Genomic DNA, 18,205 nt, shown 5'->3' with positions numbered 1-18,205 from the left:
GGCAGAACAATTAAAAGCCAGGAAAATAAATCAGACATTTGAGAAAACTAGAACTACAGTTTAGAGAAATAAATGCTTTAGCAATGTACCAAAGGCTAAATTTAAAGAATGTGAAGGGTTCTTACTTAGCAGAAGATGACCCGTTGTTTTCCATTTCTTTGAAGTAGCGATCAGAAGGAAAAAATCAAATAATTAAGCATTGTAATGAGTTTGCAAGGTGGTAGCACTTAAGTATTAACTCTGGCAATCACTAAAAATTGACTATATTTTCACTAACTGAGGAAGTCTAACATAGTCCTTTTTAAACAGTGTTAGAAATCATAAACTCATTGTTGAGTGAATATTCTGTACTAAGAGCTAAACCAGTTTCTTTAGGCATGAAAATATCAAGGAAAGGAGGACTCCACAGTCCACTTAAAAGACTAATCAAACGTATACAAAAGTAGAGACAATTCATAAACACCAGTTAGTACAAACTGTGTGCAAAATCTTAACAGTAAGACAAGGAAAGGCACAATTATTATGAGGTTATATAAAGCTAAAGTGTTCAATTTGGTTTGAAAGGCAGTGGGCAAATGTAAGAAGTCTATGATGGAAATATTACTTTGGCAGGTGTTGTACAGGATGGACTAAAGTCAAGAGAAACATACAAACTAATACTAATCCTAATAATATCTGACTATAGGTACCAGATACTATTCTAAACATTCCCATATATTAACATGTTAAATCCTCACAGTAATGCAATGAGGCCGACACTGTCATTATCTCATTTTACAGATGGCGAAAGTGAAGCATTTAAATAATGTCTGATTTTTTGCAGTAAGCTTCCTGCATAGCAACTCCCACGCAGGTTAATATAAGCAAAGCACATTTCATTATCAAAGCAGGTACTATCATCCAGAGAAGACTACTGATACTATTACTAAATGTATTGTTTTTCAATGTTTTTATTACGGAAAAATTCAAATATATATAAAGTAGAAATAATAGTATAATGACCACACCCCCTCCATTTACCCAATCTTGATTCTTCCACTGTACCTCCACTCATTATTTATCTACCCCTCATGATTTTGCAGTAAATCGCTGGCATTTTATCATTTCATCATCACTAAATCTTTCAGCATGTTGTCTCTAGAAGATAAAGATAAAGACCTTTACAAGGTTTTTCCTTGTAAACATGACAGTAACCGCCTAACACTTTAAAATGACAATTCCTTAATATCAAATATCAATCAAGGGTCAATTCCAATAATATATCTCACTTTAATACCTATTGAGAACTTGCTATGTGTTCGCAGTGGTCACTTCCACGTACACTAGTTCGTTTAAATTGCTTTTTTTTTTTTTCTTTTTTTTCACTCTTACTAAAAGGAACGAGTCTGTCTCTACTCGGTGATTCAAGGCACCGCCGCGGGCCTTTCCGGCAGAGCGCCCCGCAGCGGCCGGGCCCGGATCTCCCCGCTCCCAACGCCACCGGGTCCCAGCCCTTTCCCAGCTGGGGAACGCGGCTCCGGACCGGAAGCCGCTGTGCGTGGTGCTCACTTCCCCAGCCCAGCGACCCCGGCCCCGCCCCGGTTGCCCCGGCGACGAGGGGCCGCCGTGCGGCGGCTGGATCATGGCGGCGTCTGTGGGGACGACTCCCGGGGGGACGACCCCCGCGGGGATGACTCCGGCGGGAACCACGCCCGAGTCGGAGGTACGCCGTCCCTGTCCGGTACCCGCGACCCCCGAGCGCTCGCCCCCTGCCCGCGGCCGAGGCTGGTCCCGGGGAGGCGCCTCCCCCGGGGGTTGGGTGCGCGGACCCGAGTGGCGGAGGGTTTGGGAGCGGGTCCCGGGCGGCGCGGGCTCCGGGGGAGTGAGAGGGGGTCCCGGAGCCACCGCCCCGCGCTCCCCGAGCCCTGCCGCTCGACGCGCCTCGTGCTCTCGAGTGTAAACTAGAAATCCTTCCGTTGGACGGTTCCTTCGTTGCCCCGAAGGCCTCACAAGGACGCGCTTTTCTCCGGATTCTCAGCACTTGAAAGGGAATTCTGGCAATTTTAAATGGGCCCGACTCTTTTGGAAATTACTACTAATTCACTTCAGATAATCACAGTTACCGTTGCTCAAAAAGCTGTCGTGGAATAATTACTTTTCATTGGTAGTGGATAGATTAATATTTGAAGGCCAGTGTTTCCCTTATTATTTTGGTATTTCTCTAAATAATAAATACATAATAGGAGATGGGACAAAGGAGGAACGCCTGGAAAATCGACCTTCCGGTTATGGCTTAGTTGCTCATCAGCCCCTTGTTTTTAGGAAAACTATTTAACGTCCTTGGGCCTCCAGTGGTTTCCTGTGTAAAATAAAGATTTTTTCCTCAGGCCCCTCCGAACACCAGTTCTTAGTAATAAATAGGTTCTAGGTAACTTGAGTTACTCATAAGCTTTGTATCCTGAGATTTTAATTAAGAATATATGCCAGATATTACTAAAAAATGTTTAAAGCTTCACATACTTGAGTCAATCATGTTGTCCTAAGAAGTTTTTTCTTCTGTTTTTTTAAGACTCTGAAGGTGAATAATGTTATAACTAACATTGCTAGGCTCAACTTCCTTTTTTGTGTAAATAACATTTTTTTTTTTGTACAGAAGATACGTATTAGCTGCAGTTTTATAAATGAGGAAACGCAGAGCCAGTGAATTCAGTGCCTTGCCCAGAGATACGCTAGTCATTCCCAAGCCATTCTTCCCAAAACTGTGTGCAGACCACTAAAGCATGCGGATTCTCCTATGACCCTTTTGAAATTAGCATACATTAAAAATACATTTTAATGTGATAAACTGGTTACTAACCCCATTACTCCCTTGTGATTGCTAATGTAAGTAATATAGTTTCAAAAGTGGCATAGGAAATTTCCCAATTAAATCGTGTTATTTAAGTATATACAAAAACTTACTTATGAGAATGTACAGTTGTCAGCGTACACCTACGTATATAGTTTCCCATGCAGATAATGTCCTTTGTAAGAAGGACTGATAATTTGGGGTTAATGAGCCTGCACTTCGAGAAAAAATACCCCATAATTTTTTTTTTTAATAGATGCAAAGAAGTGCCATGTTCCAGGAAAAAAATAATCACTTTTTATAATGGACGAGTCAAATGAATACATATAGACGTTAGGTGATTATCTGCCATCTTAGCCCTGTCAGTGGGCACTTTTGTAAACTTCTTGGAGAAGCAGGTATTCCCCATGACAATCAATAGTCTTTTAGTTAGTAACAAACCGAACAAATCAAGTTGGAATTTGGACTCGCTTAACTGTGCTCATTTACTAAGATTAACACACTGCATGGTCAGAACTCCATTTTCCATTCTAATGAAAGCAGAGTTCCTATAATTCATGGAGTAGACAGTTGATCCTTAGTGTTACGTCATTCATTAGAATAAGTCCTGCCTGCCACCCATTTGTGCCCACTGTGGGTTTCAGGGGTTAGATAGAAAAGATGGCAAAAATCTCTCTCGGTGTGTCTGTTCCCAAGGCTACATCTTTTCAGTTAGGTATTGAAAGGTTCTTCTCAGGTCAGATTCTTTCCTGAGTTGATCCCCCAAGACCTAGTCCCTTATAGTATTATTTCTTAATAATTCGGTATCCAAATTGACTTAGCCAGTGCACCATCCAGTCATCTGAGCAAAGCAGTAGTGAAATATTTCTTTTCTTGCCAAGTCTATTGGAAATAAAGCATAAGCTTCCAATAGTCTGAGGTTTCCCATTTGTTGTTTGTTCTCAGTACCTAAAATAAAAACAACAAATTATCCCAGTCGTATAGTAGGCACTCAATAAAAATATAGCTTAACTGATTGAAATTATAGAGGGTCTGACATATGCCAGAAATGTAGTTATTATAGCTCAAAATCTGCTCTATAAGATACCTTGAACAAGCAGACATGAGATGCAGGTCCAGGAAAATATTTCTTGCGTAATATTGCTTAAACTTTTTTTTGCCAACTTTCTGAATTCAACAATCCAGTTTCTTTAGTAACATGGGAGTAAATGCCTCCTTCTAAAAGGTAAGACTAAACATTTGGGAGATATCTGTTTAAATGCACAAGACCAGAGAAATGACAACAGTCTGAAAATAAGTATTTCCTACGTATAGATCTGTAACTGAAAGGAGTTTATAAATACTCCTAAGTTAATTTATAAGTGAGTTTGTAAATGAATACTTAGAATTCAATCATCAGTCTCTTATCAATAGTTTGTTCATAAGCTGACTTTCTTAATATTTTCAAAAATACTATTTGGGACATGTAATCATTTAAGTATTATATGTAAAAGGACTATACTTCAACTCCTATCAAAGACCTGAAAGAAAATGTAAATGATTATTTCCCAATTGCTTCTTTTGAATAATTTCCCTTAGTGTTAACAAATCCCCTAACAGATGACATTTATTCAATGCCTTTGGGACTTTCTCAGGACAAGGGGACACTTACATAATCCTGAGTGGAAAGATGATGTCACTTGTGGTAAAAGCCTCAGTGTGTTTGGGAGAGGCCATAGACAATTCTCTCGGCATTAGGCGGTCCCTACGGACCTTGAAAATAGCCCCCACCCCGTCATTGGCAGGTTAGAGAGAAACACTTGGGGCTCAACTTGGGCACCAAGATGACCAGGTTCCTGCAGTTGCAATGTCATTCATGAGGTATTTATTGAAGCCATTTACAGCACATGGTGTAGATCAACCTGTGCAGGGCTATGAGATGAGGAGGATGCCAAAAAGTTGCTCAAAATATTGTTGAAAAAACAGTGCTAATATTCCTTAAAATGTGAATATACAGTAACATTATTTATCAGTCACTTAGAACCTCTGGAAATATTGGCCTTGGGCGCGGAGGTATTGACAAACATTTGGGCTTGTCTTTCATCTTACTATTAGTCTTTGGGTTTCCTATCTTATTCTTATTCCCTGCTGCTTCTCCCCACTCCATCCTCCCTTTCAGGTTGCACAAATCATCTTCAATTTTTTTCTAATATTTAAAGTTTTATTTTACTAAAGTTAGGTCTTTAACACAGCTAAAAGTAATTTTTTGATGGATGTACTGTATATTTGAAATGAGGATCTAATTTTGTTTTCTTCTAGACATGAACCATCAATTATGCCAGTTTCATTTACTATAAATAAGCCATACTCTCTTCCCATGGAGAATGGACTGACTGCCGCTATCACATTACATATGTACATGAATGGGCACGAGAATGGCTGAAGAGTCAGTGGAATAGAATAGAGAATCCAACATTTATATATGTATATGTATAAATTTATACATGTATGTATATTTTTGAATTTCCATTCTCTATTTTTTTACACTGACTAGTTTGTCCATTCTTGTGTTACTGCCAAACTGTTTTATATTTAACTTTAATGTCTAATTTGGAAAGGTCCCTCTCACTATTTTTCTTTTTCAAAATGTATGTATTCTTCCATAAGAACTTGAAAAAATGATTTCGATAGTTACAAAATGATACAGAATGATACAGTTGCGATTTGAGATCGTCATTGCATTATACTTGTAATATGGGAAGGATTTAATTTTTTTTTTTTTTTTTTTTTTTTTATTTATTTTTGGCTGTGTTGGGTCTTCGTTTCTGTGCGAGGGCTCTCTCTAGTTGCGGCGAGCAGGGGCCACTCTTCATCGCAGTGCGCAGGCCTCTCACTATCGCGGCCTCTCTTGTTGCGGAGCACAGGCTCCAGACGCACAGGCTCAGTAATTGTGGCTCACGGGCCTAGTTGCTCCGCGGCATGTGGGATCTTCCCAGACCGGGGCTCGAACCCGTGTCCCCTGCATTGGCAGGCGGATTCTCAACCACTGCGCCACCAGGGAAGCCCCTAATTTTTTAAATTTTATTTATTTTATTTTTGGCTGCATTGGGTCTTCGTTGCGGTTCGCGGGCTTCTCATAGCGGTGGCTTCTCTTGTTGCGGAGCATGGGCTCTAGGCTCACGGGCTTCAGTAGTTGTGGCTCGTGGGCTCTAGAGCGCAGGCTCAGTAGTTGTGGCACACGGGCTTAGTTGCTCCGTGGCATGTGGGATCTTCCCGGACCAGGGCTCGAACCCGTGTCCCTTGCGTTGGCAGGTGGATTCCTAACCAGTGTGCCACCAGGGAAGCATAATTTTTTTTAATTTGAAGGTTTCCAATAAATCTCTTTTATCAAATCTTGTTATTAAACTTTGATAAAGTTTATAATTTCTTTAGGCACTATACCTTTCTTATTATATTTTTAATCAAGTTTAATCAATTTTAATGCCATTTCCATTTATAATTAGTTTCTAATACAGAGGAAAGCAGTTAGCCTTTGTATGTTTATGTTATATGTAACCATCTTACAAGTTTCTTATTAGCTCAAACCATGTTAGTACAATGTCATGTTTCTTAGGTGCGCAACCATGTAATCTTCAAATAAGATTTTTTAATTTCCTCATTTCTAATATTTAAGCCACATATTTCATTTTCTTATTATATTATTAAACCCTCTATAGTGAGTTTAATTACAATAATGTTACTAGCCAGAATCCCTTTTTAGTTCCTGGTTTTCATAAGAATACATCAGTGTTTCTTCATTAAATATAATGTTTTGGCATATAATCTTTTTTATGTTTAGCTATTCTTTTTTTTTAAATATTATTTTTATTTTTTGGCTGCGTCGGGTCTTAGTTGTGGGCGCAGGATCTTTTGTTGTGGCACGCGGGCTTCTCTCTAGCTGTGGCATGCGGGTTTAGTTGCCCCGTGGCATTTGGGATCTTAGTTCCCCAACTAGAGGTTGAACCAGCATCCCCTGCATTGTAAAGAGGATTCTTAACCACTGGACCACCAGGGAAGTCCCTAGCTTTTCTTTTTTTAATTCATATTTTACTGAGAGTTTTGCTGCTGAATTCTTACAAATGCCTGTTTATTATTTATTTTTATAATCATATTATTTTATCATTTAATTTGACTTAAGTATATGAGACTTGTTAATGATACTCTGTCCTTGCATTTCTGAAATTAACCTTATTTGGTCATAATGATAGCTTATTATTCTTTTAGTACAATGCTGGATCCAGTGTTCTAAGATATTATTTTAACTAGAATTTTTGCATCTGAATTCATTAATGATTTTGACTTATAATTTCCTTTCTGTGCTAATTCAAGTTTTTGTGTATAGACTGTGCTGGCTTCTAAAAAATGAATTATCTACAGTCTATAATTATTAGACTAACAGAATTTATGTGTTCTTGATTGTTCAGTAGAACTTCAAGTGTAAACTATCTGGACATGGTGACCTTTTAAAAAGTAGACTTCCAGTTTAGTTCATGTTTGGTCACGTCCATTTCTTCCCTTACCCTTGGTCAAATTTGATAACATATATATTCCTAGGAAATCACCCATTTCCTTGTAATTTTCAAATGCATTTCCATTTAATGTGGCATGTATTTATTTTTTCTTTAATTGCATTTGCCCAAGATTTGCCTATTTTATTCATTATTTTAAAGGACTAGCTCTTGCTTTTATTTATCTTTCTTTCATCTACTTTTTTTCTTAAATTGGCTCCTTATGGTGTCCAGGACTATAGTGAGGTGAGTGAGGGGTACCAAAAAATTCAGTAGTCAAGAGAAACTATATTTTAATGCAATATTTTAAAAACTAAAATTAATGCAAAAAATCCATAATCGATCTAAATTTTAAATAAAAACAGCATCACTATTACTGATTTTTCCTTTTTGCCTCAGGCTCCAACATGGCTCAACCCAGCGCTGCTTCTTAGTTCATTTATTTTCAGGCTTGAAGAAAGCCTTTCAAAGTGTGGAAGTTGTAGACCACTCTCTGTTCTCTAAGACTGTGAAACACCTCTTAGACATCTTTGGTGAACTGTGCTATCTTTCTTTAGTGAATATTTATTAAGAGTCTTGTAAGACATACCACTGATGGATACAACGATGCCCCCAAAAGCTTAAATTCTAGAAGAAAGACATATGTACAAATGTGGAAAGTTTAGGTGACATTAGAGAAAAAAATTCAGAGAAAAAGTTATCTGACAATATCAGGCTTACAATTTTAACGCTTCTGGAATAACAGCTAAAATCCAGCAGGTGGTGGAATAAAATGAGTCACAGTGCAGTTTAGCTTACGCATTTTCCTAGTCAGAGATGTAATTTTACAGAGAAACTGATCATTACATATTTACATTTTTATTAACCTATTCATGAATTTTCATTGTATCTTTAATTTTTACAAATCAGAACATATGCATCAAAAGATTAAAGATTTTTAACCACCTTATATCCTTTCTAGGTACATGGCAGTATATAAACAAACAAAAGAAAAGCTCTCGTTTAAAATAGGTCCAGGAATTCAATTTAAGACAAAAGAAAACAAAAAACCAGAGGCAAACCCTCCTACAAGATGATTCTCTTAAGCTATCAAGTTTTAATAAAAAATGAGGCACTAATATTAGGCACCTTAGCTAGAATTATTATTGTACAAAAGATTAAGATTATTGTATTCTCTTGCAGTGCTTGTGTGACCTATTTTCTCCTGTTCAGAAAATTTTCAAATCTAATACAATTGATCTGAATGTCTATATAATGTACCTTTCATATATATCTTTATTCATTATGAATAATGATAGCAATCTTGTATGTAGTAAAACATGTCAGAATGATTTTTTAACATGAATCCAAATTTAGGTTCAAATGCCTTGCTATAAGTCACAGAATTCATCACTATTCAAACCATCATGAGATCTCCAAATCCAGGCCCTGCTTTTTATCATGCTCCGTCATCTAACAATGTCATCACAGGATGGGGATGAATTCAGACAGTTGATTAACAACCTATGTTGACCTAACTAGGACCTGCAGAATTCTAAAAAGAAGTAAAAGATTGAATGACTGTCCCTGAGGAATTTACAATCTAATGGGATTAACAGTAGTAATAATTATACTTTACTGCTAATAATAAAAAAAAATACATGTAACTAACAAATATTTAAACAAATATATAGCCATACATTATGGACTAAAATACTATTCTGTCTAAAAACTGAGTGCATTTAATTCGATTTACAAGTGTCTGAGTGCCTACTAGGTGCAAAGTATTATATTAGATACTAAAATATTTTTTCTTACTAAATTTATAATCTAATAGTATGACCTACTTTAGGTTAATTTGCTAACTCTAAGATTATGAAAAGATAGCTAATAAAATAGCATATTTTATTTCTAAGTTGGATTTTTAAAAATAAAAATATAATAACCTAATATTAAATTACAAACGTTAAACTGAAATAAGGCAAGTTCTTGAAATAAGGCAAGTTTGGGATGTGATCTTGTTAACTATAGCAAAACGTTTCCTACTCTTACTTATTGGAGCTTATTCATGTGGAAAACTAAATAACTGTTGAATTAAAAACATTTGCCCCATCTCTCCCCCAAATCTCACAATCCTTTTTAAAATTTATTTATTTTTTTTAAATTTCGTTGAAGTATAGTTGATTTACAATGTTGTGTTAATTTCTTTTGTACAGCAAAGAGACTCAGTTATACACATATATATTCTTTTTCATATTCTTTTCCATTATGGTTTGTCACAAGATATTGAATATAGTTCCCTGTGCTGTACAATAGGACCTTGCTGTTTATCCATCCTGTGTATAATAGTTTGCCTCTACTAATCCCAAACTCCCAGTTCTTTTCTCCCTACCCCTCTTCCCCCTTGGCAACCACAAGTCTGTTCTCTATATCTGTGAGTCTCTTTTTGTTTCATAGATATGTTGATTTGTGTCATATTTTAGATTCTACATATAAGTGTTATCATATGGTATTTGTCTTTCTCTTTCTGACTTCACTTAATATGATAATCTTTAGGTCTATCCATGTTGCTACAAATGGTATTATTTCATTCTTTTTTATGGCTGAGTAATAGTCCATCACACACACACACACACACACACACACACACACACACACACACACCCACACACACACCACATCTTCTTTATCCATTCATCTGTCAATGGACATTAGATTGTTTCCATGTCTTGGCTATTGTGAATAGTGCTGCTGTGAACATAGGGGTGCATGTATCTTTTTGAATTATATATTTTTCTGAGTATATGCCCAGGAGTGGGGTTGCTGGGTCATATGGCAACTCTGTTTTTAGTTTTTTGAGGACGCTTCATACTGTTTTCCATAGTGGCTGCACCAATTTACATTCCCACCAACAGTGGAGGAGGGTTCCCTTTTCTCCACATCCTCTCCAGCATTTGTTATTTGTAGACTTTTTAATGATGGCCATTCTGACTGGCGTAAATCTCACAATCCTTTATTTTCATGTAGCTACTGGTGTCTTATCTCTTTTTCAGTCTTCTTTTCCATCCCCCATTCACAGCTCTTCTCTTCATGCTCTGGCTTTGGGCAGTTTCATCCATTCTCATACTTGCAGTGACTCCTAAACCAACATCCGTAAACTTGACCTTTCTTGACTCTAGCATTTCTAATTAACCTCTAAACATTTCTTTCTTCTATGTATATTCCACCTAAAATTCAACCACTGAAACCAAATTCATCATCTTGCCTTCTTAACACTAGCGTCATCTTCCAACACTCTTATTTCTGTTGGTGTAATAAGAGTGTCACATATGCTTTTACAGATTGTACTCTGAACAAAAGGACTCAGCTGAGGGTTGAGCAGGAGCTGAAACTATACTCTGTTCACAAGTGGTGCACTTGGGTGCTGGGCTGCGTCAGCCTTAAGCCTTTTAGTACTTCCTCCACCCAGAGAGGATGCCTTTGTCTAGTTCACACAAAGGTGGCATATGTGCTGTTGGAGGCCCTGAGTATCAACACCTTTTTCTTCTAGTCACCTATTTAAGAAACTCAGACTCTCCATTCATTCTTCCCTCTTTTAGTCCCCCAAATGTAATATGTTGTGTTTATCCCTTTCTGTTCTGCACACTGCTAGGAGCCCAGTGCAGCCCAGTGCCTCATTCCTGAACTGTTCTAACAACCTTTTCATTTAACTCTTCCTTTTTGTCCTTCACCCTGCTACAGAGTACCCTTCATTAAAGCATAGTTTTGTCATTTCATTGCTCAAAAACTTCACAGTCCCGTATTGCCTGTAAAAAACAAACTCTTCAGCCTGTCATTCTTCAACCAGCCATGGTCTAAAATATGTACGGTGCCTTGTGCAGTATCTTGTGTATTGTAATCACTCAGTAAATCTTTATTAAATTATTTAAGATCTCCTGTGATATTTTTCCAATGCCCACCTTCCACTTAGGTCCAACTAGTCCCCTGTGTGTGCCCTAGGCACCACTGTGAACTACTTTATATTTACAGAACCGGTACCCAGCTGTCCTGTCTTTATCACCTTGGTGTTGCTGAGGCACTCACCTGGGGCATTATCCATGCTCAGTCTCGCAAAGGCTATTTCTCTCTGTAGACTTTCCTTGTCCTGTTGCTGTCCTTTTCCCTTCCTTCCTTTAGACTGAATGACATCTTTATTATGGCTCACTTATCATTCTGTTTTCTTGTTTTAAAGTCACTTTTAGTTTGTTTCTTCCACAAGATGTTAAGCTTCTTGAGGGTAACAAGTCTTTCTTACTTGTCTTTGCCTCCTCTTGTGCCCCAAGTTCAATGAGGAATATATAGATATTCAAAAATGTTTGTTAATTGAAAACCATCACCCCACCCAGTTTTAAATATGCACAAAAGACAGGTTGACTAACCATTCAGCTTTTCAGAAGAGAGGTACCATTACTGAAAGACAGAAAGGAAAAGAGATTATCTAGGAGACTGTTGTTTTTAAATTTTTTCCTGATAGCAGTGAGACAAAAGTAAGAACAAATTTTGATATCATTGGGATTAATATGTGAAACGTGATTGAAATAACTTATTCCACATTTTTTTTTTGGTAGAAAGATACTGAATTCCAGGAGCGTGAAAAGATTCTGTGTCCAGATTTTCTTTCAGTTGCCCAGATCACCGAAATGCTAGCAGAGGATGTAGATGGAGTTCAACAGTAAGTACTTCAATATTACAACCAAATATGGAACAGTTCTAGTTCTGCATCTATAAATGGTCATGATATGTTATTACACATTTTAAACCTTTTTCCAAAATATTTGTTATTATATTTTGCACAGATATATATATCCGGACTGTGGAACACAAAAATTCTCAAACACCTGACTTTTTCCACTGCTCAGCAGTCTTCTTTATGGGAGAAATGGATTTCAACCAACTTGCTAATCTTAATAGAGAATAGGGATTTATTGTTAAAAGCAGCTATTAGCATGTGCCATCTTCTTTTCTCTTTCATTTGTAAAACTGTCAGTACGCACAAGAACCTTTAGGTCTTCTTTCTCATCATGACAAGAGTAAGATGTATTTTCTGTAATATTAATAGTGAATACATTTTATAATTTTGGAAATCCTGAATATTAGCCATCCACCTGTGATTTTTATTGGATATGAAGCTATGCTAAGTATTCTAATCTCATACCTTTTGCTTAAATATGTGAATATAACTGAATTTATAGGCATCAGTTCTAATATACGTACATCCTATTCTTAAGGCCATTGATTTCTACAGTAGATCATTTACTTAGAACTCTAATATATACTCAGATATATCCACCACACGAATTCTGAAAAGGTGTTTTTAGTAATCATTCATTTTAAAAATTATCTCACTCTAATAATGGAAGCCTGATCGGTTATAATGTGTGGAGTGTGGGGACGATGTGATGATGTTCTGGACTGTAATGTTCCAGGGTAAGATTTCTGTAGGCCAGTCGTCTGGATGTAAGCAGGGCATTGTCGACCATAATGGGCACATGGAAAATGACTTAGTCAGTGGTTATCATTTGCAAATCTTACAAATATTATGGAATAGAGGTGATTTACTGCTGAGAAGGAAATATGACAGATGTACTTGCTGGAAGAGAGATTTGAGAAGGGAAGGCATATTAAGAGCAGGCAAATGACACTGACAGGCCTTTTCCTGAAATGCTCTTCACCTCCACTGCCTTCAAATCCTGCTAGAAATCCTGGTGATCTGTGATTTGGTCATACTACTTACTATCTGCATTTTTAGAAGTATTAGTCAATTAAAAATTTCACAGGTTTAAGAACTTCATGGTGATGTTACCATATTTATAGAAATGAATGCTCATTGGGAATTCTTATTTTTTAGTGTCAGAATTGATTAGGAAAATGCATCTATTGTATTAATATCACTGATTAAGCTTCAAGTAACTATTATCTTCGATTTCTAGGTAACCCCAAATGTTGTTGGTCATTGAAATGCAAAAAATAGGTATTTAAAACTAGGCAGACAGTAGATTAATATGATGTAAATGACATATATTTAATATAGTTTATAATTTATTTGTATTAAATAGTAAATACAAGATGTTATATTAAATGCAGTTAATATTAAATAAAATTTATTGCAAACGCTTTTTAGACTTGTGTATTTCTCATTACATCTTAAGTTGTACTGTGTATGACCATCTTTTGTGACAATCTTTTTCTCTTTTTCAATTACTGGCTCTCTTTTTTGTTAAATATCTAAATTCTAAAAGTATTTTTAATCTCTAAGAGGTGAGGTCTAGAAGAAAGTAAATGATACAGAGGGTGGTACAGAAGTTAGCTGTATAGAAACAACCAGGTTTAACAGCAGGTTGACCTAAAAGGTCATTCTTTTAGGATGTGCCTATGGCCATCTCATTAATAGAATTCACCTGAAGTAATCTCAAATTATAGGGCATCGATTTTGGATAAATGACACCAGTGTTATGTCAGGAGCCATTTCTTTGAAAAGTAATTCTCTTGAGGTTTTTTACATGATTTTTGTAACAGTAATCCTGAATTATTTGTAGTCAGTCATTCATTTTCCATTTAAAATAGCATTATTATAAATGGGGATTATATACCTTTCAAAATGACAGAAATATAATTGAGGTATCCTGTCACCAAGTGGCAAAAGTATGCCAAAATCATACAGTCTACGAAGTTATAAACCTACTAAAATAAATTATGGGACATTAGCACATTTCCCTACCTTTAAAAATTTTGTTGCATAAAAGCAACCAACCAAATGAAACATTAAAGTATCATTAAAGTATATTTCTGCAATACACTTCAAGCAAAGTTAAATGTCTGGGTACATTTCTCATCATTTCCTAACTACTATCTATGATTCATGTTTTAATGTAACCCTGATTTTATTTACAGATCCACCCAAATCCCTTTTGAAAGAAGGATAGGGACTAAATTGAAAATAACTATTTAAACACAGAAGTAAGGTGGAGAGATCTTTTAATAACCTTTCTATAATTGGTTTCCATGAGCTGTTCAGCTCTTGCCTTAAGGCTTATTTCTGCATGTCATCATATTTAAAAAATAAAAGGCACTCCAATTTCAAGAGCAGGCAAGAATAATGTAATATTTTTACTGAAATTCTTGGTGAGACAAAGTAGGTAGTTACATCACCTATCACTATAGCAAAACTTCCTAAATCACTATTAAGCATCTTTCTCTTTCCTTACATTCTCTCATGCTACATCTGTGGCCACCTCTCCCCTCTCCCCTGTTCCATCTCCCTTTATTCCCAGAGGAAAAGCTTACAAATTTACCAGTAAAATGCATGGAAAGTTTGCATTCAAATCACAGCAGTATCTTGCTCCTAATGCCTCCCTGCATAGTTTCCTTTGGAGTGAAATAACTGAATGAAGAATAGAAATGTTAAATATGTAGCCTGCAGTTCAAATTGAAGGTTAAGATTCAAATGGTACTAGGGAAAGTGATGGAGGGGACATTAGGGAAAGAGAGCAAAGGTGGAGGAAACTTAAAGAGACTTCACCAAAATAGTCCTAGGCAATTGTCTATTAATATATAGTTAAAACATTGAAAAAATAAAAATGTAAAGCAAAGAACACATGCCACTATTCAGGTCAGATATTTAATTAAAACAATAACATGCAGATGAAGAATACACTTAGAAGGAAGACTAACTTTTGGAAACAGAAGAAAATGTTAGGCAAAAGCTGATGATTAAAGAGGGCATTGGGCTTCCCTGGTGGCGCAGTGGTTGAGAATCTGCCTGCCAATGCAGGGGACACGGGTTCGAGCCCTGGTCTGGGAGGATCCCACATGCCGCGGAGAGGCTGGGCCCGTGAGCCACAATTACTGAGCCTGCGCGTCTGGAGCCTGTGCTCCGCAACAAGAGAGGCCGCGACAGTGAGAAGGCCCGCACACCACGATGAAGAGTGGCCCCCACTTGCCGCAACTGGAGAAAGACCTCGCACAGAAACGAAGACCCAACACAGCCATAAATAAATAAATAAATAAATAAATAAAATTTAAAAAAAATAAAAAAAATAAAAAATAAAAAAATAAAGAGGGCATTGATTTCGTAAAACGAGATAAAAGAAGAGATTATAAAATACGTAAATAAGAAGCTTTTAGCACTAAGGCAAGAAACTAAGGTAAAGAATAAATCCAATATAGAACTTATCTTGCTGAAAATCAAGGCAGTAATGGAAAACAAATTTAAGAAAACATTCAAAATGCATATTACAGCAAGTAGAAGATGCTAGAATATACATCTAACTTAGTGTATCAGAAAAAAATACTTGAAACGTCATAAAATAAAAGTTTGATAGAAGATAAAATAAGAAAAGTTGCTGTTCAAAACTATCAAACAGATATACTCTTATTGTAAATTGCCAAAAAAAAGCTTTGATTTAGGGCTTCCCTGGTGGCGCAGTGGTTGAGAGTCTGCCTGCCAATGCAGGGGACACGGGTTTGAGCCCTGGTCTGGGAGGATCCCACATGCCGCGGAGCAACTAGGCCCGTGAGCCACAACTACTGAGCCTGCGCATCTGGAGCTTGTGCTCCGCAACAAGAGAGGCCGCGTCAGTGAGAGGCCCACGCACTGCGGTGAAGAGTGGCCCCCGCTTACTGCAACTAGAGAAAGCCCTTGCACAGAAACGAAGACCCAACACAGTCAAAAATAAATAAATAAATAAAATTTAAAAAAAAAAAGCTTTGATTTAAATATTTTAATAGAATAAAACTTCATGTATTACCTCATCTCTGGGATAAAGAAAGTCACCTAGAGAGGAAAATTAACAGGCAGGCCTCAGACTTTTCCTTAGCAACATTAGGTAGCAGAAATCAGTAGAGTGAAAAGTAGGTAAATTTAGGGAGTCAAAAGAATATAATTCAGAATAAAATACTAATGGGGTTGTTTTAGTTAATCCATGTATTGGGGGAGGTAGTATTTTATTTTCTATGTGGATAGTCAATGCTGCCAGCATCATTTTTGAAGAATTCATACTTCCCTCACTGATTTGAAATACTACCTCTGTCATATACCAATTCCCATATATATTGGGTCTGTTTCTGGGCTTTCTATCTGTTCCATTGGCCTATTTGTTGATTCCATTAAAATACCACAAGTTTTTATTACTATAGACATTTTCTTACTGACTTTTACTTAAGACTAAATGGTATTATACATTAAACATTGGAAAATAAATCTTGCTGACTGATATACAGTGCAAATGGAAGATGCCTGGCTAGTGAGGTAACCTTCTAACCCAGATTGCCTCCCCATTCATTTCTGCATCTACCATTTGATTTGTGTGCTTGACAAAATGTATCAGTTGGGATGCTTTTAATTGCATGTAACATAAAAAACTGATCATATTGACCTAAAAATAAAGTATACATTTACACACACACACACACACACATACATGCGCGTATGTAAAATATCACATTCAGAGATAGATTGACTCCAGGGTTGGTTGACTCAAGTCCTCAATAGTATCAAGAAGTAAGGCTTAGTCTTAGGACTGATTTTTCTTATGGTTATAAAATAACTGCCAGCAGCAGCCAAAGCTACTTACTTACTCTTCTGATTTTTGTTCCACAGAAGAAAATGAACCTTACCATTAGTTATGAATTAACTAGAACAATTTAGGAGAGTGCTCACTGTAGATCAATAATTATTATAGAGAATGCCATATACTGAAAGGCCTTATATGGCATTATGAGAAGGGAGATGAGAACCATGACTGGCTGAAAAGACTCAGATCTCATTTGGGGTGTTGGGGTCTACGCAGATACTACTGTAAATGAAATGTATGTTAGAGAGTGAGTTAAATGCAACATCAGCTTTATTTGTTCCCAGACTTGTTTAATCTTGGTGTATTCATTATTCCGATTGTGTGATTTATTTCAGTATTGTAAATAATAAGGACTCTTCTTTTGTAAATGGCAGTATAAGGTTGTCACACACACACCCACCCACAAACACACATACACACACACACACACACACACACAGAGAGAGACATCCCCTCAGAAATCACATATAGGCATCAAGGAAATACCAATTCCATTTCTACTAACAAGGAGATGCTGAAAGCACAGACCGCAAAATGTGAGGATGCCCACCAGAAACACTGTAGATCAAGCAGAAGTGCAGGGGAAATTACAAGGAGGATGTACATAGTGGAAGATCTGAGAATAAGCTTAAAAATACACTTATTCTCCCAGGTGAGGAGAAAACCCTGAAGTGCCATTTCAAGAACCCTTGTTTGCAATAGCAAGACCAGAATACACAGGCTTAGAGCAGATACTTTCCATGTTTACAAGAAATAGATTGTTTATGTGATAGTAAAGAGAACCTATTCTACTTTTTTCCTTTTTCCCACTAACTGAAAAATGAATAAAAACTAGAATAATGGACATAAAATTATATCATATAGAAAACATCTTGTAATATGGCCAGGTTTGAGCATTAAGCAAGGAGGTTACATACAAAGACACTGCAAGAAAAAAATTGAAGAATAGAAAAAAGAAATGGCAGGCAAAGAAAATACACCAGAAGAATATGGCCATGAACAAACAAAAAATGGTCAAATATTTACCATGAGTTAAGAACACTTACGAAGCAATCACAAGAGCATAAGACAGATACAAAAATTCAAGGTAGAGATAAGAAAAGGTGATGAAACATTTTTTAAAGAAGTAGAAAAGGAGAGATCTCGCAGAGGTGAAATTTTTAAGCAGCCCAAGGGAGAATTAACACTGCTGAAAACACAAGGGACATAGAAGACAGTAACAAGAAAAGCATATAAAATGAAAAGGAAATTGACTTAAATTT

General features: G+C 36.6%; 1 protein-coding gene across 16 annotated transcripts in view; it reads left to right on the top strand.

The window, feature by feature from the left end:
- Nucleotides 1-1,208: 1,208 nt before the first annotated feature.
- Nucleotides 1,209-18,205, top strand: part of CABCOCO1 (ciliary associated calcium binding coiled-coil 1) — a 196,206-nt gene continuing 179,209 nt past the window's right edge. For 8 of the 16 annotated variants that reach the window (XR_014249013.1, XR_014249014.1, XR_014249015.1 and 5 more), the window contains exons 1-2: nt 1,209-1,702; nt 11,940-12,043. Coding sequence is in view for 9 of the 16 variants with exons in the window: in XM_082407506.1 (XP_082263632.1) it covers nt 1,622-1,702; nt 11,940-12,043 (185 nt within the window). In the remaining 7 variants the exon portion in view is untranslated. The remainder of the gene's footprint in view (nt 1,703-11,939; nt 12,044-18,205) is intronic. The other 8 variants (XM_082407509.1, XM_082407511.1, XM_082407510.1 and 5 more) reach the window with 4 other exon arrangements.

The sequence above is a fragment of the Balaenoptera borealis genome (genome assembly GCF_965194805.1).
Source record: "Balaenoptera borealis genome assembly, chromosome: 10".
NCBI lineage: Eukaryota > Metazoa > Chordata > Mammalia > Artiodactyla > Balaenopteridae > Balaenoptera > Balaenoptera borealis.
Note: the sequence above shows the minus strand (reverse complement) of the source record. Positions and strands in the feature narration are given on the sequence as shown.